This window comes from Triticum urartu, chromosome 2A (genome assembly GCF_056163025.1).
Source record: "Triticum urartu cultivar PI428250 chromosome 2A, HENAU_Tu73, whole genome shotgun sequence".
Lineage (NCBI taxonomy): Eukaryota > Viridiplantae > Streptophyta > Magnoliopsida > Poales > Poaceae > Triticum > Triticum urartu.
Genome location: NC_141874.1, coordinates 18,127,088 through 18,150,617, shown reverse-complemented (window position 1 = coordinate 18,150,617; position 23,530 = coordinate 18,127,088). Strand labels below are relative to the sequence as shown.

Genomic DNA, 23,530 nt, shown 5'->3' with positions numbered 1-23,530 from the left:
GGCCTAAAGGATCTGAACTAAATCTAATAGTCATGCATAACACTCCTCCAATTATTAAATCGAACGACACAATAGAGACTGACACATTGTGTACGAGATGAAGTGGACAAAATAATAGTACCCCCCATGTTAAAACGTAACATACCGCTCAAGAGCAACCACAGAATTCTGAAATCGCATGATTCAAAAGTGGAAATCAATAATGCAACTTTGACCGTGTGGGCTGTTAGGGCCTTGTGTGTTCTGAACCGCCAATGGGCGGTTAGGACCTGTCTGAACTTTGGCTGAGTTGAAGCAGGGGAACACTACGCCTGAAATACATCCCGGCATCCCGAAGGGTAGCATCAAGTCGGTCGCACACAAAAGTAGCACGAGCCCCTCGCACCATATAGGCATATGCTGCTTGACTGCTTCTGATACCATTGTTCCACGTCGACAAATCACAATCTTAACAGAGGTGAATGAATGACTTAGCTTCATTCTAACGATATTTTTAGAGCTATGTATTATCACCGCGCTGCCTTGTGTCCAATAAGTCCCTGATCTGTGGTGCCCATTTCTGCAACGACAGCGGCCACAGTTGTTCGCGGGGTGATGTTGTTCGAACAAGACCAGTTGCTTTCATTATATGAAAAATCTGAGAGGGAGGCCTCTCTTTCACTTAAAAACCATACGAGACATTAGAGACTCAATTTTCTGATATATTGATGCGGGTACCCATGACAGAAATATACTTGAGATGAACCAATGGGGTGCCGAGCAAAACGTCAAGAGGTGGTGGACCGGCATGTATCATCTGGAATGAGAGGAATGCTAGAGTTTTAAATTAACGCTGCCTTTCTATATCCTAAAACTTATCCAAGAAGAGGCCAAGCTTTGGGTCACCACAGGAGCTACGCACCTAAGCAAGATCATATCATACCGCGAGAGTAATCCATTTTGTAGTTCCCTTTGATGGGCTAAGTTGTTGTGCCTTTTGCCTCGGTTTCAGAAAATAAAGGATACCTTGTACTCCCTTGGTGCATGTAAATTTTTCAAAAATTCAAACGTCACAAACTTTGACCAAGTTTATAGAGAAAAACATTTACATCTAGAATACTGAGCATATATCATTAGATTTATCATAAGACGTAGTTTCATATTTTATATATTTGGTAGTGTAGATATAAATATTTTTCTCTACAAACCTGGTCAAGGTTCGCAAATTTTGACTTCTCAAAAAGTCTATACACACTACATTGTGGAATGGAAGGAGCATCACTGTATGAGCATGCATAATGGAGATGCATGAATTGGTTAAAAGAAATCATGGTACAAATGCAACAACCCTTCAATAGTGTTCTTCTCCTTGCAAGAGTGCCAGCATGGTCATGTGTACAACTGAAAGCGGTAAGAATAGTTTTTCAACAAAGCGATAAGAATTCTCGTCCACAGTGAAAAGGATTTCCACACAGAAACTCAAGGAAGAAGGAAAACATACTTTGATTTCCACATCTCGACAAAACAATAAGGGTGGGTACTAATCTGAACCATGATAGAAGTACAGGTAACAAATTATCAGAATCAAGATCACAGATCGGTATTTACAGCTAACACATAGCGGCACAATTACAAAATAAACTGAAAAATACCCACTGGAAGTAGTAAGAACGAAAGAAACGGGTGCAAACATAAAACATGAATTTTGCCATCAATGTTTTGTGTAGAGTAGAAATCTTCTCTCAGGAATTGACAGTCCTGTTGCTTGAATTTTCATGCAGCTTTGGGTGACACCCAACGAGATGAAGTGCTTCTATTGAGGTTGGCAGACCACAACTAGGTAAGGACTGGAACTCTGTGCAGTATGATATACTCAGAACCTTGAGGGCTGTGAGTCTCCAAAAACTTACTGGGAAGGATGCTGCCGTCAGTTTGGGGCATTTCTCAATCACCAAACGTTTCAGTGAAACAAAAGTACCCAAGGAGACTATAGAAGAGAGCTGTGGACAGTTTGATATTTGCAACTCCGTGACGGTAGTACACAAATTATTTTTTGTTGGCACCAGAAGAGATGTCATGTTGGGCAGATCTATCATCTCAACTGAGTACAAAGAGGGCAGCACCTGAAGAAGACTTCCCAAATTCTGATCTGATATGTCAGAGTGGCACAGCTGAAGCTTTTGGAGAGACGTAAAGGTGTGCAGTCCCTCAGCAGAAACAAGCTGCTTGCAGCCAGCATTTATGTTTAAAACCACAATAGATTCTAGATGGCTTTGATGGAATAGTCCCCTGCAAAGTACACTAGTTGTGGAAACACTCAGTGTGAGTATCTCTAATCTTGACGAAGAATATGGAGCAAGCCTCATATTGGATATCAACAATGTTCGCTCCACTGTAAGTTCAGAGACAGATTGGGGAAATGCAGGAACTTGAATCAACTTTGGGCAGTCTACAATCTCTAGCTTCTGCAGACAAGGAAATGGATCGGCCCTCACTTCAGACCACTCAACCAAGCTGGGAAAGTCATCAAACACAAGAACCTTCAGGGATGGAAATGACAAGTCAACTGTACCATAGAACTCATGTCCAATTCGTTTAACTGTGCACAGCTCCTTCATGTGTAATTGTTGGAGTGACGGCAGGAGCCCCAGTGGAGGTAGAACGCCCAAGCTCCTGCAATTAACAAGGTGCAAGGATTGCAGCTCCCTCAGCGCAGCATACTGTAACCAACTCGGAGCTGTTGCACCAAGATACCTCACAATGTGAAGTTCCTTCAAGTTTTGATGTGGCTGTAGGTTTTCTAGTACTTGATAGTCAGTCACAGGGGTGCGAATTCTACTAGCTGAACTCCATTCCAGTCTCAGCGCCCTGAGATTCTCTTTTCTTTTCATGTTGGTCTTGGTGGCTTCATCCTTGCTCAAAACATTGTCAAGGCCTTTAATTTTTAGTTGGCCATGGAGACCGTTTATGCCATTCAGCTCCTGCAAGGCATGCCCTCCCCCCTTTTTAACACAGAACTCAACAGATCCCTGCAGATTAATAAGCCGACCAATGCCTGGCACCTGTGCAATGTACTTCATGTCGATTCCAAGGTGCCGCAACTTTACAAGCCTACTTATTCCTGCTGGAAGCTTATCAAGGGAACACCTGTCTGTAAAGTGCAACGTTTGTAGCTGGAGCAGCTTGCTTGTCGACTCTGGAAGACTCCGAATGGTCCGACACAAGGACAGGTAACGGAGATGGATTAAGCAGGAAATGGATCTTGGCAATTCAGTGTAGTCAGAGTGGCTAATATCAAGCACCCGCAAAGTCTTGAGCTTTGCTAAGAAGTCTCCTTGAAGACAATATGAGGAGAAAGAACGAGTTCTCAGAACTAACAAGGTGCGCAGCTTTTTCGGTAGCATGTTGATGGCAGCATTGATGTCTTGTATGCCATCCGTAATGACCGAGATATGGCGCACCGTTGAGGGGATAGAACGGGTCATGCCAGGCTCAATTTGAAAGCAATCATTGGTTGAAACTGACACTGCAAGATCATGGATCAGGTCATGCATGATACAGTGTGTGCGAGGGCCCTGCCTAAGAGTTTGGAAGAATGACCGAGATAGGAGAGCATTGAAATAATCTGTGCCCAGATCCTCCATCCTTTTACCAGTGTCGGTTTGGGACTGTATAAAACCATTGGCCATCCAAAGGCGGATCATGGTTCTTTGGTCAAACTTCCAGTTCCTGGGAAATATGCTGCAGAATGCAAAGCATTGCTTGAGTCGTCCTGGCAGGTAACTGTAGCTCAAACGCAGCGAGGAGAGAGTGGCATCTCCGGAAAATTGTTTTTCCGAGATAATACGCCAGTACTTAGTGCTCTTTGTAGCTCCAAGCAGTCCTGCCAGCACCTTGACAGCCAAAGGCAATCCGTGGACTTTAGCAACAATCACCCTCCCAATCTGCTCAAGTTCATCACTGGAATCATGTGTGCTCCAGCCCCCAAAAGCATATCGGTGGAACAAGGACCAACAATCTTCGATGCCCAGTGGATTCAGGTGGTAGGTGTGAGATGCACCGAGCATGTCAGCAACCTTTGGTGTTCTGGTGGTCACAATAATTCTGCTCCCACTTTGGGCAGATTTAAGAGGAATGAGGAGTTCTTGCCATGTATCTTGGGCCACATCCCACACATCATCGAGAACAAGCAGAAATCTCTTGGATGCCAGAAGTTGAGTGAGTTGCGACTGAAGAGCTCCGAAGGTGGCATCTTTGTCAATGGATCCACGGTAGGCTGGGCTGGCCGAACGCAGTATCTGATTTGCTAGTTCCAGTCTGTCAGGCTTGGCGGAGACATGTGCCCATGCCGTGAGATCAAAGTGGCGCTGTACTCGGATGTGATCGTAGACCGACTGGGCGAGCGTGGTCTTGCCCAGACCGGCGAAGCCAACAATGGAGATGACCTTGAGAGTAGGCTGGTGGGATGACATCGGCTCTGTCAGCATCTGCACAATGTCATTGAGCTCCCTGGTGCGGCCAAACACCTTGTTGTCCTCGGGCGGCGCATCGGAGATGGCAAGCGGCAGACTGGACCCTCGGACTTGGTTGAGCAGAGAGGCCAAACTGGTCGCGACGGAATCCAGGTCCTTGAGGAACCACCGGGAGCGGGACGCCTGCCCATCGCTGCTGATGCTGCTGCTGCTAAGGAATCGCCTGCCCAGCCTGAGGGCAGAAGCGAGGGGATTGCTGACCTTTGGATTTGTATTTGGAGAGGCTTCGAGGTGGAAGGCGATCCTGTGGTACTCCATCTCATCAAGCAGGTCGTCGATGCCGTAGAAGGACTCCGCCGCCGCCGGAGAGCTGCTCCCGTCGTCGACGCCCCCGAGCAGGTCGCGGACCTGCTCCAGCTGGGTCACCACCTCCCGCAGCTTGCCGCCCCCGGCGCCGGCGACCATGAGGCGCTTGGCCTGCTTCTCGCCCAGGGAGCGGAACTGCTCCGCCGCGCGCGCCATGGCCCGGAGAGCCTCCTCCAGCAGGAGATCCATGGAGAGGACGGCCGCCGGCTTGGGCGGATCGATCGACGGGAACACAAGGGACATCGGCATCGGCGGATCCATCGAGCGAAGTCGCCAATGCCGCGGTGCTGGGGTGGGAGGGAGAAGGGGATGGAGGCAGCAGTGTGAACGCGCGTATGGTGCGGTGTGAACGCTGCGAAGGCCACCACCACCACATTTTGTGAATTGGTAGTACGAATGATAAAGCCAGGGGCGACGTTGACCTGCCGCAAAGGTCACGCGTGTGCTCACACGGTCACGCCACCCATCAATTCTTCCCCACGTCGCCGGCACCCACACGTCAGCGAGACTACACGGAACTTCTTTCTTATTATACCTTAAAAAAGCATTACTCGGAAGCTAAAAAAAGTTTCTCGTTTTTTTAACATGATACAGACACAAACGTTTGAATATATGTGCATACACCTATCCCTATGGACACATACACATTTTCTGCCCGTAATTTTAAAAACTGAACCGGAGATCAAACCGGTGAGCCCGTTGGTTCTAGTTTTTACTGGTTGAACCACCGGTTCATCGGTACATTGCTCGCATTTTTACACAAAATAATATTTGTTTAGAAATATTTCTATATGCTAATATAGTGTTAGACAATGGTCAAGTAAAGATACTTTCTTACAATGGACCACAAATTGGTATGACCCAGTTGGTTATTTAGCCATGAGCATGCAATTTTTACTCCATGTGTCTTGGGATCAAATCCCACATCTCCCAACTTTTGCATTAATCATTTTTCTGGTTCATATGCTCGATTTATTCATCGGTTTTCAAAAAACCGGCCGGTTTGACTGGTTTTCTCCTGTTCAATTGCAGAACGGTCTTATTAGCTTAAAAACCGTTGAGGCCCCCGGTCTGGCAGCCGGCCCGGTCCTGTCTTTTAAATTATGACCCTATCACTATGAGCACCTACGAGAGCCTGAGCTGGCGTATCATCTTGAGATTTACGAAGTTACCATAGGCTCCTCGTAGTTGACGGGAACATCTCCTCCTACTAAACGCGCGTCGGCAGAAATCCTAAAATAAACACAGGAAAATGCGAGCCCCATGACTTTAATTCTGGTGGGCTAGGATACCACTGTCCTCCTAACCATCCCATCATAGTTTGGTTCGCTCTTGAATTGCATCTCTGGCATCAACTTTGACCACATAGAATTCTCTGAAGAAATTCTAGATTCATGAACCACTCAACTCCGTTGCTATTATACTTCCTCCATTCTTAAATATAAGTTTTTTTTAGAGATTTTAATAAGAAATTACATACGGATGCATATAGATATATTTTAGTGTATATTCATTCATTTTGCTTCATACATAGTCCGTATTGCAATCTCTAAAAGACTTATATTTAGGATCAGAGGGAGTATTCTTTTTGTTCGCGTGAACCATTGATATTAGAATTAGACGGAATGGCGCGCTTCACTACGCCCGGTTATAGTTGCGTCCTTTGCATGCGAGTTTGGGTCAGCTGGGGCACATAGAGTGCGCTTGGCAGCATTCCCAACTTACCATGGTTGTTCTTCTCTGATATATGTTGAGTGTAGACATGCTAAGTATATGCATTTGCTATTTTTTGGTAGCGGTGTATGTGCTAAGACATGCTAAGCTAAGACTCTGTTTGGCAGCTTGCATCTGTTTAGACATGTCACTCGGTATTGTAGCAAAGTATTAAGTAATAACCTGTTTTGTTTTTAGCTTTTTTGCTATATGACCTAACAATTATTTTTGTTGTTAATTTAGCTTGACACAATTATGTAATTTGCCATTTCATTTGGTACATTGAAGCTTGGGCCTTTTGCCTTTTGGGTTCCATCTGTCTTTATATTGCATACATTTATGATCATTTGTTCTATTATCGTGCAAATTTTATAGTGACATGCTTTAACCATGACTATTGTCTTCATGTAGACATGCGGTGAAATTCAATTGGATAATAATGATGATGGTTTTAATTTTTGACTCAACATGTGGAAGAAATTCAAGATAGTTTTTTTTCCGGTGAATACATACATTAGCAAGCATTAGGTTTTTGACCATTTTTTTTAAAAAAGGAGGATGACCCATGCACGAGCAATGTATAAGAAAGTAGATACGGAGGAAAATTTATGGGAAATTCAATATGTTTTGACTGTAACACTAAAATATACCGTATATATCTTTATTAAAAAGCTATGCATTGCACATATATGATCTTGTATAAACCTGAGTGCAGTTTTTAGTTGAGTTGATTCTTTGACAAGCTCAAATCCATCACGGGGCTGGGGCTCGTCAGCGACGTGTTCAGGGACCTGGCACACGTCAATAGCCTCCACGACCAGGCCACCATTGGCCACATCCGCTAGTCCACCTCCGGTGGCGATGCCCAGCTGTGCAACGTGTTGCCATTCCTTGCCGAGCACCGGTTCGACCAGCTCGCCGTGGAGCACAACGGCAACCTGGTGAACTACTTGCCGCTGCGCCACAAGTTGGAGGCGCAAGGCTCCATCTTCAACAACTCGGAGGTCACCTTCCACCCCATCACCACATCCTCCACAATATGGATGCATGGGGTCAGTGCTTTTTTCCCAAATTACTTTCTTCTTTGGTTCATCTTCACTGTTATTCATTGTTCATACTTATTTCATTCAGTTCTACCTAGGTTTCATGAAAGTGTGTGTATGTTTTTTTGAACACCACCTTATATTAATTAACCATCGCAAAACTTACAATCGTTCGATACAAAATTCACCACACAGAGCGGTACATCATTACTAGGAATACCATCGGATCTATTGTCAAAACTAAACTTTACTATTAGATGAGCCACCACATTGGCGGACCAATTAATCTTAACCATTTGAAAGGTATTTATCATCTTGGATAAGCTCAGTGCTTCCTTCTTCAAATCAACCAACGTTGATCTATCAAGGTTCTCTGTTGCAAGGGATGCCACAACAAACGCACAATCAGTCTCTAGAATATTGCAAGGGATTGTGAAGAGGGGTACCTATGTATAGACCGGCAATGCACGCCCTTAGCTTTGCTTCCTCCACACTCTGAACGACCCATTGAAGTACCAAGAAGAAACAATGACTTCCCCAGCCGCATTCCTAACCACCACACCCATACTTGCTTCTCTAATGCTCTCCACAAAGCTTGCATCAACATTAATTTTTTAAAAACCAATCGGTGGGGGAGTCCAACCCGCCTTAGCTCCCGCAATATTAGGTGCCCATCTTAATCCATACATTGGACCTTTTCCTTTATTTTTCGAGTCCATCGGAGGCATAGAGTGACATGCGACAAAAGACGCGCAATAATTCCCCACAAAGCTAGCATAAGCTGATACTGATTCCTTTCCTTTACCAAATATCAAGTCATTTCTTAAGTGTCAGACTCTCCAGAAGATAAAAAGGTCGTGCATGACTGGTCTCAGTTGACTTAGAAGAACAATAAACCAACCATACCATGTATATCTGAAGACGTTCTCCATAGGTAACTTCCAAATGTCCCTCATGGCCATCCGCAACACAACCGCCTTCGGGCACATGACAAGCGCATGAAATGTACTTTCATCCTCCATTCCACAAATAGTGCACATCCTAACAGTAGTTTGGTGATGCACCACTCTATTAACCTGGACAGCCAAGCCATTGGTTGCAACCCTCCATGCAAAACTGCGAATCTTCTGAGGGACATTAGTCTTCTAGATGACATCCCAGATTATCCTGTCCCCCAACACAGCCTCACTACATTGACCCCCATCCTCATTTTTATCCTTCAAGGTAAGCGCAAGCTTGTACGCACTTTTAACCAAGAACGTCCCTATTTTTTCAAAATGCCAAGCAACAAAATCACCCTCCCCATTTGATTGCATACTCAACCTCAAAATCTCCTCCGCATCATATGGATAAAACAGATGCCTAACCAAATTTCCATCCCACCTCCTAGGACCGCTCAGCATCAAGTCTGACACCCATTTGACTCTCGTCCTATTATTTCTGGCAGTAATTTTTAGTCCAGGAGATCTTAGGAGCCAGTTATCTCTCCAGATATTAATATTAGCCCCATCACACACTCTCCAAATGACTCTGGATTTAAGCAGATCCAAACCATTCAGAATACCTTGCCAAGTAAGAGAAGCTGACTGCATGAAAACCGTGTCAAGGATATGTCCCTGTGGATAATATTTTGCCTTGATCACTTTGGCTCATAGAGATTCATGATTAACCACTAACCTCCAAGCCTGCTTAGCTAGGAGAGCCTGGTTAAATAATCTGAGGTCCCGGAATCCCATACCACCCTCACCTTTAGGCCTAGTCATCTTATCCCAAGCCAGCCAATGAGTCTTTCTCATATTCTCCTCATCACCCCACCAGAAATTCCTTATGATCTGAGACAACTCCTCACATAGTGATGCCGGAAATTTAAAAATACCCATTGCGTACACCAGAAGAGCCTGCAAGACAAATTTAATTAAATTTTCTTTCGCCCCACATGAGGCATTATTTTCTATCCAGCCGATAAATTTTTAAGGGTTTTTTCCTTCGTGGATTGAAATTTACCAGCCTTCATTCTCCCTTGTGGCACCGGGAGCCCAAGATATTTATCCTCAAAACCCTTCGAAGTGATGCATAGAATTACCATAACAGCCACCTGGACCTCCATACTACAATTCTTGCCAAACAATATAGAGCATTTATTTGGGCTCAGCAATTGCCCTTCTCATAAGTCGCAATAATATTTTTGATTGCCAAGGCTTGCTCAATGGACCCCTTGAAAAATAAAAGACAATCATTGACAAACAAGAGATGTGATATACCCGGGGCTTGTCTATTAACCTTGAACTCCAGAAGCGATCCTCTAGTACACGCATTCTGTAACAATAAGGAAAGAGCTTCGGCCACAAATAATAATAAGTATGGTGAGAGAGGATCCCCTTGCCTAATACCATATGACGGGGAGAACGACTCCAAGAGCTGTCCATTGAAGCGCACTGAAAATTTTACTAAGTAACACAGGCCATAATCCACTTTATCCACTTTGACGCGAACCCTGATACGTCTCCAACGTATCTATAATTTCTGATTGTTCCATGATGTTATATTATCAATCTTGGATGTTTTATAGTCATTTTATATCTTTTTTGGTACTAACCTATTGACATAGTGCCAAGTGCCAGTTGCTGTTTTTTTTGCATGTTTTTTACATCGCACATAATCAATACCAAATGGAGTCCAAATGGAGCGAAACTTTTTGTGGAATTTTTATGGACCAGAAGACATCCAATGGGCCAGAGAAGCACCTGAGAGGTGCCCCGAGGGGGGCACAACCCACCAGGTCACGCCCGGGTGGGTTGTGCCCACCTCGGTGGCCTCCCGCACCGCCTCTTTGCTCTATAAATACCCCAATATTCCAGAAACCCTAAAGGAGTCAACGAAAATCAATTCCAACCGCCGTAGAGTCCAGAACCACCAAATCCAATCTAGACACCATCACGAAGGGGTTCACCACTTCCATTGGTGCCTCTCCGATGATGCGTGAGTAATTCTTTGTAGAACTTCGGGTCCGTAGTTAGTAGCTAGATGGCTTCCTCTCTCTCGTTTGATTCTCAATACAATGGTCTCTTAGAGATCTATATGATGTAATTCTTTTGTGGTGTGTTTGTTGGGATCCGATGAACTTTGAGTTTATGATCAGATCTATCTCTTTTTATCCATGAAAGTTATTTGAGTTTCTTTGATCTCTTATATGCATGATTGCTTATAGCCTTGTATTTCTTCTCCGATATTTGGGTTTTGTTTGGCCAACTTGATCTATTTATCTTGCAATGGGAAGAGGTGCTTTCTAGTGGGTTTGATCTTACGGTGCTTGATCCCAGTGACAGAAGGGGAACCGACAAATATGTATCGTTGCTACTTGCTACTAAGGATAAAATGATGGGGTCTATTTCTACATAAATAGATCTTGTCTAAATCATGTCATCGTTCTTATTGCATTACTCCATTTCTCCATGAACTTAATACACTAGATGGATGCTGGATAGCGGTTGATGTGTGGAGTAATAGTAGTAGATGCAGGCAGGAGTCGGTCTACTAATCTTGGACATGATGCCTATGCAATGATCATTGCCTGGATATCGTCATGATCATTTGAAGTTCTATCAATTACCCAACAGTAATTCGTTTACCCACCATTTGCTATTTTTCTCGAGAGAATCCACTAGTGAGAGCTACGCCCCCTGGTCTCTTTCTCATATTATTTGCCTTTGCGATCTATTTTATTTACCTTTTATTATCAAATCTATCAAACCAAAAATACAAAAATACCTTACTGCAATTTATTCTTATTTGGCGTTCGTTCTATAAATCTACTACAATTATTCACATCCGTTTGCCAGTTTCTGGCACCGTTACCCGAAAGGGATTGACAACCCCTTTAATAGGTCGGGTTGCGAGTATTTGTTATTTGTGTACAGGTGTCATTTACGTATTTTTGCTTGGTCCTCCTACTGGTTCGCTAACCTTGGTTTCATCACTGGGGGAAATACCTACCGTCACCGTGCTGCATCATCCCTTCCTCTTTGGGGAAATACCGACGTAGCTTCAAGCCGCTATCAAAAGGAATTTCTGGCGCCGTTGCCGGGGAGGATCTTCAGCATATACCAGGTTCCTAATCACAAATCTCATCTCCTCGCAATTTACATTATTTGCCATTTGCCTCTTGTTTTCCTCTCCCCCACTTCACAAAAAATTGTCGTTTTATTTGCCCTCTTTTTCGTTCGTCTTTTTCTTGCCGGATCTGTTTTTGAGTGCAATCTTGTTGTGTAGTCATCATGGCTCAAGAGAACACTAAGTAGTGTGATTTCTCAAATACCAATAACAATGATTTTATTGGCACTCCGCTTGCTCCTCCCGCCGCTAGTGTGGAGTCTTGTGATATTAATACTGCTTTGCTGAATCTTGTTATGGAAGATCAATTTTCCGGTACTCCGAATGAGGATGACGCATCCCATCTTAATACCTTCGTGGAATTATGCGATATGCAAAATAAAAAATATGTGGACAATGACATTGTGAAGATGAAATTATTTCCGTTTTCTTTGCGTGATTCTGCAAAAAAATGATTTTCTTCTTTGCCTCATAATAGTATCGATTCTTGGAATAAGTGCAAAGATGCTTTTATCACTAAGTATTTTCCGCCCGCAAAAATTATTTCCCTTAGAACCCAAATCATGAATTTCAAGCAACTTGAACATGAGCATGTTGCATAATCTTGGGAAAGGATGAAAATGATGCTAAGGAATTGCCCAACTCATGGGTTAAATCTTTGGATGATCATACAAAAATTTTATGCGGGATTGAATTTCGTTTCTCGTAATCTTTTAGATTCCACCACGGGTGGTACTTTTATGGAAATTACTTTGGGTGAAGCCACCAAATTGCATGATAATATTATGGAAAATTATTCACAATGGCATACCGAAAGAGCTCCTACTAGTAAAAAAGTTAATTAGGTTGAAGAAATTTCTTCTTTGAGTGAAAAAGTTGATGCTCTTATGAAAATGGTTGCTAGTAAAAGTGCTCCTATTGATTTCAATGATATGCCTTTGTCTACTTTGATTGAGCAAAATAGTGATGCCATAGATGTGAATTTTATCTCGTGAAACAATTTCAATAACAATGCTTATAGAGGTAATTTTAATCCTAGGCCTTTTCCTAGTAATTCCTCTAATAATTATGGTAATTCCTATGGAAACCCCTCTTATAATAATAATAGGAACACCTCTGGTCTTGAGAATAATATTAAAGAACTTATCAATACGCAAAAAGTTTTCAACACTACATAGAAGAAAAGTTGAATAAGATTGATGATTTGTCTAGAAGTATTGATAGAATTTCTCATGATGTGGAAAATCTCAAGATGAAAATATTTGTGCCTAAGGTTGATGAATCAATTAAAGCTCTTTATGTTTCTATGGGTGAAAGTAAGAAAAGAACCGCTATGCTTAGAGCTAAAAGACAATTTTTAGAAAAAGTTTTTTCTAGTGATTATTTTCGTAAAAGTGATGAAGATCTTAAAATGATTGGTGTTTCTTCTATTGATTCCTTTTTTAGTAAAGTTAAGATTGATAAAAAGGTACTGGAGAATAGTCAACTTTAGTTAGAAGGCGTCTTGATATTTCGGAGGGTGGAAATCTTGTTGAGAAAATTGATAAAAGTGGGTTTGAAGAGGTCAAAACTTTAACTAGTGATGTGCCCACTCTTTTGGATTACAAAGACTTTAATTATGATAGTTGCTCTTTGATTGATTGTATTTCTTTTTTGCAATCCATGATGAATTCACCCCATGCTTATGAACAAAATAAATCTTTTACTAAACATAGTGTTGATGCTATGATGAATGCTTTAGAAGAAAAGTTGGAATTGGAAGTTTCTACTCCTAGAAAATTGCATGATGAGTGGGAACCTACTATCAAAGTCAAGATTAAAAATTATGAGTGTTTTGCTTTGTGTGACTTTGTTGCTAGTGTTTCTACAATTCCAAAATCTTTATGTGATGTGCTTGGTCTTGCTGATATTGAAGAATGCTCTTTAAATTTGCACTTGGCGGATTCTACTATTAAAAAGCCTATGGGAAGAACTAATGATGTTCTTATTCTTGCAAATAGGAATTATGTGCCCATAGATTTTATTGTTCTTGATATTGATTGCAATCCGTCTTGTCCAATTATTCTTGGTAGACTGTTTTTACGCACTATCGGTGTCGTGATTGATATGAAAGAAGGCAATATTAAGTTCCAATTTCCTTTGAGGAAGGGTATGGAACACTTCCCTAGAACAAGAATTAGGCCACCATATGAATCAATCATGAGGGAATCTTATGGATCTCGAACCAAAGATGACAAAACTTAGATCCTTGCTTTATGCCTAGCTAAGGGCGTAAAACTATAGCGCTCGTTGGGAGGCAACCCAATGAATAAAATTTATTTTGGTTTTTGCTTTCTGATTTTGAGTGTTAGCACAATTATGCTACTTTTATGATTGTGTTTTTTGTGTTTTAATTAGTGCTTGTGCCAAGTAAAGCCTTTAGGATCTTCTTGGGTGATAGTTGTTTGATCTTGCTGAAAAAACAGAAACTTTTGCGCTCACGAAAATAATTTTCAATCAGAGAGCGATAAAATATCAGTTCTTTTTGAAGTAGATAAATATACAAATTTCCCAGGTCGTCCTAATTTTTCAGAGTTTCTGGAGTTGCTTAGGGTTTTGGAATCACAAAGCCAAAATGCAAATAAAATATGATATGCATATGATGACCTATGTATAACATTCCAAGTTGGAAATTTGGGATGTTACAAACCTACCCCCCTTAAGGTGAATCTCACCCTCGAGATTCGGGGTGGCTAGGAAATAGGTGTGGGTGGTCTTTCCGTAGATCATCCTCTCGTTCCCAGGTGGCTTCATCCTCAGTATGGTGGCTCCACTAAACTTTGCAAAACTTGATAACCTTACCGCGTGTGATCCGGCTGGCAAACTCGAGAATCTTGACTGGTTTCTCCTCATAGGTTAGATCACTATCTAGCTGAATTGCTTCCAGGGGCACTGTATCTCTTAGAGGAATACCGGCCATCTCCGCATGGCACTTCTTCAACTGGGAAACGCGAAACACATCATGAACTCCTGGCAGTCCTTCGGGTAACTCCAACTTGTAGGCTACTTCTCCCATACGTCCCAAAACTCGGTATGGTCCTACAAATCTTGGGGCTAACTTTCCCTTGACTCCAAAACATTTAACTCCTCGCAGAGGTGACACATGAAGATAGGCTCTATCTCCAATTTCATAAACTACCTCCCTGCGTTTTGAGTCTGCATAACTTTTCTGCTTGGACTGAGCTACCTTCAGTCTGTCTCGAAGCAGCTTAACCTTCTCTTCTGACTCTTTAATTAAATCTGGTCCAAACAACTGATGGTCTCCAACTTCATCCCACATCAACGGTGTCCTGCACCTCCTTCCATACAAAGCCTCGAAAGGTGCCATCTTCAAACTGGCCTGGTAGCTATTGTTGTATGAGAACTCCGCGTAAGGCAAATTGTCATCCCAACTAGATCCATAATCAAGCGCACAAGCTCTCAACATGTCCTCTAGAATCTGATTGACTCTCTCGGTCTGTCCATCTGTCTGCTGATGAAAAGTTGTACTAAACTCTAGCCTGGTCCCAAAGTCTGGTGCAGCTGGTGCCAAAACTTTGAAGTAAATTGTGTTCCTCTATCTGATATGATAGTCCTCGGAACTCCATGCAGACATACGATCCTGGTCATATATATCTTGGCCAACTTCGCACTTGTATAGGTGGTTTTCACTGGGATAAAGTGAGCACTTTGGTCAACCGATCAACTACTACCCAGATAGAGTCATATCCCGATCGGATCCTAGGTAATCCGGTGATAAAATCCATGCCAAGCTTATCCCACTTCCATTCGGGTATCAACATAAGCTGTAGTAATCCTACTGGCTTCTGATGTTCTGCCTTCACTCTCTGACATACACCACATACGGCTACATACTCGGCAATATCCTTCTTCATACCAGTCCGCCAAAAATGCTCCTTCAAATCCAAATACATCTTGGTGTTTCTGGGGTGTATCGAATATGGCGAGTCATGAGCTTCCTGAAGTATCAACTTCCTGATCTCTGCATTATTGGGCACATAAACACGGTCCTCAAACCATAAGGTGTCGTGCTCATCTTCACGAAAACCTTTGGCTTTTCCTTTGCTCATCTTCTCCTTTATCTCAACAATTTCCTTATCATCCTTCTGAGCTTCTCGAATCTTTCCCAATAATGTCGACTAAATTTCCAATGCTGCAACAAAACATCTAGGGACTATCCCCAAACATAGCTCCCTAAGATCTCCGGCTAACTCTGTTGGTAATCCTCCGCTTATGAGGGTATTGGCGTAACTCTTCTGGCTCAAAGCATCTGCTATGACATTGGCCTTGCCTGGATTATAGTGCAACTTCATATCATAATCCTTTATAAGTTCCAATCATCTCCTTTACCTGAGATTCAACTCCTTCTATGTGAAAATGTACTTCAAACTCTTATGATCCGTGTACACGTCACAATGATTTTCAATAAGAAAATGTCTCCAGGTCTTGAGCGCATGCACTACTGCTGCTAACTCCAAATCATGCGTGGCATAATTCAACTCATGTGGTCGAAGCTGACGTGAGGCATACGAAACATCTATTTCATCTTGCATAAGTACACCTCCAAGCCCTAAGCGAGACGCGTCCTAATACACTTGGAAATCCTTACGTATATCTGGCAAAATCAGCATTGGGGCTGTAACCAAACGTTTCTTTAGCTCCTGGAAACTTGCCTCACATTCGTCTGTCCATTTGAACTTGGTGTCCTTTTTCAACAACTCCGTCATAGGCTTCGCAATCTTAGAGAAATTCTCGATGAATCTCCGATAATATCCTGCGAGTCCTAGAAAACTGCGGATCTCTCCAACTAAGGTGGGTGCCAACCACTTAGTGACTGACTGAACCTTGGTAGGATCCACTGCTATACCTTGTCCTGATATAACATGGCCAATAAATCCAACTTCCTTCAACCAAAACTCATATTTGCTGAACTTGGCATATAACTGATGTTCCCTGAGCTTCTCGAGAACAAACGCAAATGCTCCTTGTGTTCCTCTTCATTCTTCGAGTATACCAAAATGTCATCAATGAACACCACGAAAAACATATCCAAGAACTCCATGAACACCTTATTCATCATACTCATAAAATAGGCAGGGGCATTAGTCAATCCAAATGACATAACCGTGTACTCGTATAGCCCGTACCTTGTGGTGAAAGCTGTCTTAGGTATATCTTGTTCTTGGATCTTCAGCTGGTGGTACCCTGATCGTAGATCGATCTTGGAAAATACTTTAGCTCCTTGTAGCTGGTCAAACAAATCATTGATCATCGGCTGTGGGTACTTGTTCTTGATCATCACTTCATTTAGTGCACGATAGTCAACCACCATTCTCAGAGATTTATCCTTCTTCTCAACCAAGAGCACTAGGGCTCCCCATGGTGACGAGCTTCGTCGAATGTAACCTTTATCCAATAACTCCTTAATATGTTTCTTAATATCCTCCAGATCATTTGTGGGCATCCGGTATGGTCTCTTCGATATTGGTCCGCTGCCTGGCAATAGCTCTATCAAAAACTCAATGTCTCGATCCGGTGGCATGTCTGGTAGTTCCTCTGGAAATACATCCAGGTAATCCTTCACTACAGGCACCTCCTCTTGAACAACGCCCGTGAGGGAGTTTACGTGAGTCCTCTTTGGTGTATGCATGGATACATACTTAATCCTTTTTCCCTCCGGGGTGGTGAGCAGAATTGACCTACTAGCACAATCAATGTTTCCTCCATACTTCGATAGACAATCCATACACAGTATTACGTCCAATCCTTATGACTCTAGAATTATTAGGTCTGAGGGGAAAATATGGCTGCCAATGTTTAAGGGTATCCAGTCGCACCATCGGCTGGCCATATACTCGGCACCTGGTGAGCTTACTAACAAGGGTGTCCTAAGGGCTAAGGTGGGTAACTTAAACTTGTCCACAAATCCCCTTGAAATGTATGAATGTGATGCACCAGTATCAAAAAGAACGAGAGCGGTAAATGACTTAACCAAAAACTGCATCTGGCTGCTCTTCAACCTCCACGTTCATGTGGTTCACTTGTCCCTTTTTGAAAGAGTTGGGCTTCTTACCAGAGCTTCCATTGCCATTTCCATTCTTTGCTTCAGGACATTAGGTGGCGTAACGTCCAGTCTTCCCGCACTTGAAGCAAGTAACATGACTTAGATCCCTCTTGGCGGGTGTGGCTGGGTTTGAGCAGTTCTGATTACTGCCTACTCCATTCCCGTTTCCATTCTTGGGGCCACTGTGGTTATGCGAACTTCCTCCATTGTGGTTATGTCCTCCATGGTTATGGGTATATCCTCCTGAGTTCGGGGTGAAACGAGGTTTCTGCTGAGCTCCTGAATTGTACCTCCCTTGTCCATTCTTCCTTTTGCGGCTCTCAATCTGCTGCTGCTTCCCTTCAATCATAAGAGCCTTATCTACCAACTCCTGGTAGTTGTTAAATGCTGCCACCATTAACTGCATACTCATCTCATCATTCAGCCCTTCCATAAACTTCTCCTGTTTCCCGGCATCGGTGGCCACGTCATCTAGGGCATATCGAGCTAGCTTGCTAAACTCATCCACGTACTGCCCCACAGTATGGTTGCCCTAGCGTAAGTTTCAAAACTCACGCTTCTTCATGCTCATAGCTCTAGTTGAAACATGAGTTGTGCGGAATGCTTGCTAAAACTGCTCCCATGTGACATTGGCTATAGGAAAAGTGGATGTGTAATTCTCCCACCACAAGGCTGCAGGTCCATCCAATTGGTGTGCGGCAAATCGCACCTTCTCAGCATCTGTGCAACCTGCAGTGGTCAACTCTCTTCCTATCCTGCGTAGCCAATCATCAACGACTATCGGCTCGGTGCTACTGGAAAACACCGGCGGCTGCAACCTTAGAAAGCGGGCTAGGTTATCAACTGGAGGGGGTGGCGGTGGGTTGTTGTTGCCTTGATTCTGAACTAGCAACTGCATCAGTGTATTCTGCTGTTGGATCAACTGAGTGAGCTCCGGTGGGAAGACAAATCCGGGGTCACGTCTTGGAGGCATCTGATGGGTTTAGAGGGAAGAGATTAGAATAAAATGAGGTCTAATAAGAAAGCACTACCCATATGCACATGAGTCAAACACAATCATATCACACCAAAACAATTTCAAACAAGGGCATACAATCGATCTAACTACCGTTACAGTGCTCGGGCTATACTATTTACATGGGGAAATACTACTAATCATATGGTGGTCATCTAGAAATTTTGATTGGTGGAGGACTCCATGATATCTGCTCCAGCTTCGTCATCATAATCATCATCACTGGGGTCGGAGTCGGTGTCGTCGATGATGATGTAGTCCTTGGGTTGGTCGTCATCTCCTCCTGGTGCAGGGTCTCCCATGAATACTTCGAGATTCCTTGTCAGGTCGTCATTCTTCTCCACTAGTATTGCGATTTCCTCTTCATATCCGTCGTGTGTAGACTTGAGTTCCTCTTCTAGCTCCGTGTTCCTGGTCATCACCTTCTCCAAATCCATCATGCTTGCGCACATTTGGTTCTCCTGGCGACGAATGTGTTGGTTTAACTCCTGGATGTAAGCTGCAATGGACCTGTCCTTCCTGGTGCTGATCATCTCCCATTGCTCATCTCGGCGCCCACATATCTGGTAGATAGTGTCCTTAAGATTCTTGTGATAAACTTCGCCGATGCGTCCTATGGCGATGTGGGTTGCCATGCTCTTTCCTAGACTCCAGGTTGGTGTATCAATGGAAAACTCTATGGGTTTAGTAACTGGCGTGAATGTCCTTCCAGGAACTTGAACTCGAATCATCCAACACTCCTCTTCTGGTAAAGTGGCAGTGTAGATCCTGGTGAAGCTTGGTATTCCAATGTTCAGGTACCTAGTGACTTCCTTCAAGTGTCGTCCAAAAGGTGTGTCTTCGCCCAGCTGTGTAAACTTATTCCTTGTGTCCACCATTGTCGGTGTCAAAACCGGCGAATCTCGGGTAGGGGGTCCCAAACTGTGCATCTAAGGCGGATGGTAACAGGAGGCGGGGGACACAATGTTTACCCAGGTTCAGGCCCTCTCGATGGAGGTAATACCCTACTTCCTGCTTGATTGATCTTGATGATATGAGTATTACAAGAGTTGATCTACCACGAGATCGTAGAGGCTAAACCCTAGAAGCTAGCCTATGATTATGATTGTTGTTGTCCTACGGAGTAAACCCTCCAGTTTATATAGACACCGGAGGGGGCTAGGGTTACACAGAGTCGGTTACAAGGGAGGAGATCTACATATCCGAATTGCCAAGCTTGCCTTCCACGCAAAGGAGAGTCCCACCCGGACACGGGACGAAGTCTTCGATCTTGTATCTTCATAGTCCAACAGTCCGGCCAAAGTATATAGTACGGCAGTCCGAGGACCCCCTAATCCAGGACTCCCTCAGTAGCCCCTGAACCAGGCTTCAATGACGATGAGTCCGGCGCGCAGATTGTCTTCGGCATTGCAAGGCGGGTTCATCCTCTGAATACACCATAGAAGATTTCGAACACAAGGATAGTTTCTGGCTCTGCAAAACAAATTCCACATACCACCGTAGAGAGTATATTATTTCCACAAATCTAATCTGCTGACAACTTTTCATAACGTGACATCACGCCATGGCCCGGTCATTACTCGAACCGTTTTTCTCAACCAGCTACTGCACATATTGTGAGGCGGTTTTTGTTGGAAATATGCCCTAGAGGCAATAATAAAAGGATTATTATTATATTTCCTTGTTCATGATAATTGTCTTTTATTCATGCTATAATTGTGTTATCCAGAAATCGTAATACATGTGTGAATACATAGACACCAACATGTCCCTAGTAAGCCTCTAGTTGACTAGCTCATTGATCAATAGATAGTCATGGTTTCCTGACTATGGACATTGGATGTCATTGATAACGAGATCACATCATTAGGAGAATGATGTGATGGACAAGACCCAATCCTAAACATAACACAAGATCGTATAGTTCGTTTGCTAGAGTTTTTCCAATGTGAAGTATCTTTTCCTTAGACCATGAGATCGTGTAACTCCCGGATACCGTAGGAGTGCTTTGGGTGTACCAAACGTCACAACGTAACTGGGTGACTATAAAGGTATACTACGGGTATCTCCGAAAGTGTCTGTTGGGTTGACACGGATCAAGACCGGGATTTGTCACTCCGTATGACGGAGAGGTATCTCTGGGCCCACTCGGTAATGCATCATCATAATGAGCTCAAAGTGACCAAGTGTCTGGTCATGGGTTCATGCATTACGGTACGAGTAAAGTGACTTGCCGGTAGCGAGATTGAACGAGGTATTGGGATACCGACGATCGAATCTCGGGCAAGTAACGTACTGATTGACAAAGGGAATTGTATACGGGGTTGCTTGAATCCTCGACATCGTGGTTCATCCGATGAGATCATCGAGGAGCATGTGGGAGCCAACATGGGTATCCAGATCCTGCTGTTGGTTATTGACCGGAGAGCCATCTCGGTCATGTCTACATGTCTCCCGAACCCGTAGGGTCTACACACTTAAGGTTCGGTGACGCTAGGGTTGTAGAGATATGAATATGCAGTAACCCAAAAGTTGTTCGGAGTCCCGGATGAGATCCCAGACATCACGAGGAGTTCCGGAATGGTCCGGAGGTGAAGAATTATATATAGGAAGTGCAGTTTCGGCCATCGGGAGAGTTTCGGGGGTCACCCGTATTGTACCGGGACCACCGGATGGGTCCCGGGGGTCCACCGGGTGTGACCACCCATCCCGAAGGGCCCCATGGGCTGAAGTGGGGAGGGGAACCAGCCCATAGTGGGCTGGTGCGCCCCCCTTGGCCCACCCCCTGCGCCTAGGGTTGGAAACCCTAGGGTGGGGGGGGGGCGCCCCACTTGCCTTGGGGGCCACTCCACCCTTGGCCGCTGCCCCCCCTAGGAGATCCCATCTCCTAGGGCTGGTGCCCCCCCTTGGGGAGCCTATATAAAGGGGGGGGGGAGGGAGGGGCAGCCGCACCCTTGACTCTTGGCGCCTCCCTCTCCCCTGCTACACCTCTCCCTCTCGCAGAAGAACCGCGAAGCCCTGCTACGGTGACTGCTGCATCCACCACCACGCCGTCGTGCTGCTGGATCTTCATCAACCTCTCCTCCCCCCTTGCTGGATCAAGAAGGAGGAGACGTCACGCTGACCGTACGTGTGTTGAACACGGAGGTGCCGTCCGTTCGGCGCTAGGATCTCCGGTGATTTGGATCACGTTGAGTACGACTTCCTCATCCCCGTTCTTTGAACGCTTCCGCGCCTGATCTACAAAGGTATGTAGATGCAATCCGATCACTCGTTGCTAGATGAACTCATAGATGGATCTTGGTGAAACCGTAGGAAAATTTTTGTTTTCTGCAACGTTCCCCAAGAGTGGCATCATGAGCTAGGTCTATGCGTAGTTCTTTTTGCACGAGTAGAACACAATTTGTTGTGGGCGTAGATGTTGTCAACTTTCTTGCCGCTACTAGTCTTATTTTGCTTCAACGGTATTGTGGGATGAAGCGGCCCGGACCAACCTTACACGTACACTTACGTGAGACCGGTTCCACCGACTGACATGCACTAGTTGCATAAGGTGGCTGGCGGGTGTCTGTCTCTCCCACTTTAGTTGGAGCGGATTTGATGAAAAGGGTCCTTATGAATGGTAAATAGAAGTTGACAAATCACGTTGTGGCTTTAACGTAGGTAAGAAAACGTTCTTGCTAGAACCCTCTTGCAGCCACGTAAAACTAGCAACAACAATTAGAGGACGTCTAACTTGTTTTTGCAGCAAGTGTTTTGTGATGTGATATGGCCAAAGTTGTGATGAATGATGAATGATATATATGTGATGTATGAGATGTTCATGCTATTGTAATAGGAATCACGACTTGCATGTCGATGAGTATGACAACCGGCAGGAGCCATAGGAGTTGTCTTTATTTTTTGTATGAACTGCGTGTCATTCAGAAACGCCATGTAAATTACTTTACTTTATTGCTAAACGTGTTAGCCATAGTAGTAGAAGTAATAGTTGGTGAGCAACTTCATGGAGACACGATGATGGAGATCATGATGATGGAGATCATGGTGTCAAGCCAGTGACAAGATGATCATGGAGCCCCAAGATGGAGATCAAAGGAGCTATGTGATATTGGCCATATCATGTCACTATTATTATTTGATTGCATGTGATGTTTATCATGTTTTTGCATCTTGTTTACTTAGAACGACGGTAGTAAATAAGATGATCCCTCATAATAATTTCAAGAAAGTGTTCCCCCTAACTGTGCACCGTTGCGACAGTTCGTTGTTTCGAAGCACCACGTGATGATCGGGTGTGATAGATTCCAACGTTCACATACAACGGGTGTAAGACAGATTTACACATGCAAACACTTAGGTTGACTTGACGAGCCTAGCATGTACAGACATGGCCTCGGAACACAGAAGACCGAAAGGTCGAGCATGAGTCGTATAGAAGATACGATCAACATGAAGATGTTCACCGATGTTGACTAGTCCGTCTCACATGATGATCGGACACGACCTAGTTAACTCGGATCATGTTATACTTAGATGACTGGAGGGATGTCTATCTAAGTGGGAGTTCATTGAATAATTTGATTAGATGAACTTAATTATCATGAACTTAGTCTAAAATCTTTACAACATGTATTGTAGATCAAATGGCCAACGTTGTCCTCAACTTCAACGCGTTCCTAGAGAAAACCAAGCTGAAAGACGATGGCAGCAACTATACGGACTGGGT

At 43.9% G+C, this 23,530-nt stretch overlaps 1 protein-coding gene across 1 annotated transcript; it reads right to left on the bottom strand.

Moving 5' to 3' along the window:
• Positions 1 to 1,458: 1,458 nt before the first annotated feature.
• LOC125535135 (putative disease resistance protein RGA3) lies at positions 1,459 to 5,204 on the bottom strand. The gene has a single exon (XM_048698186.2). The coding sequence runs from the start codon at positions 5,076 to 5,078 to the stop codon at positions 1,722 to 1,724; it is 3,357 nt and encodes a 1,118-aa protein (XP_048554143.1). The 5' UTR covers positions 5,079 to 5,204; the 3' UTR covers positions 1,459 to 1,721.
• Between the last annotated feature and the right edge of the window lie 18,326 nt (positions 5,205 to 23,530).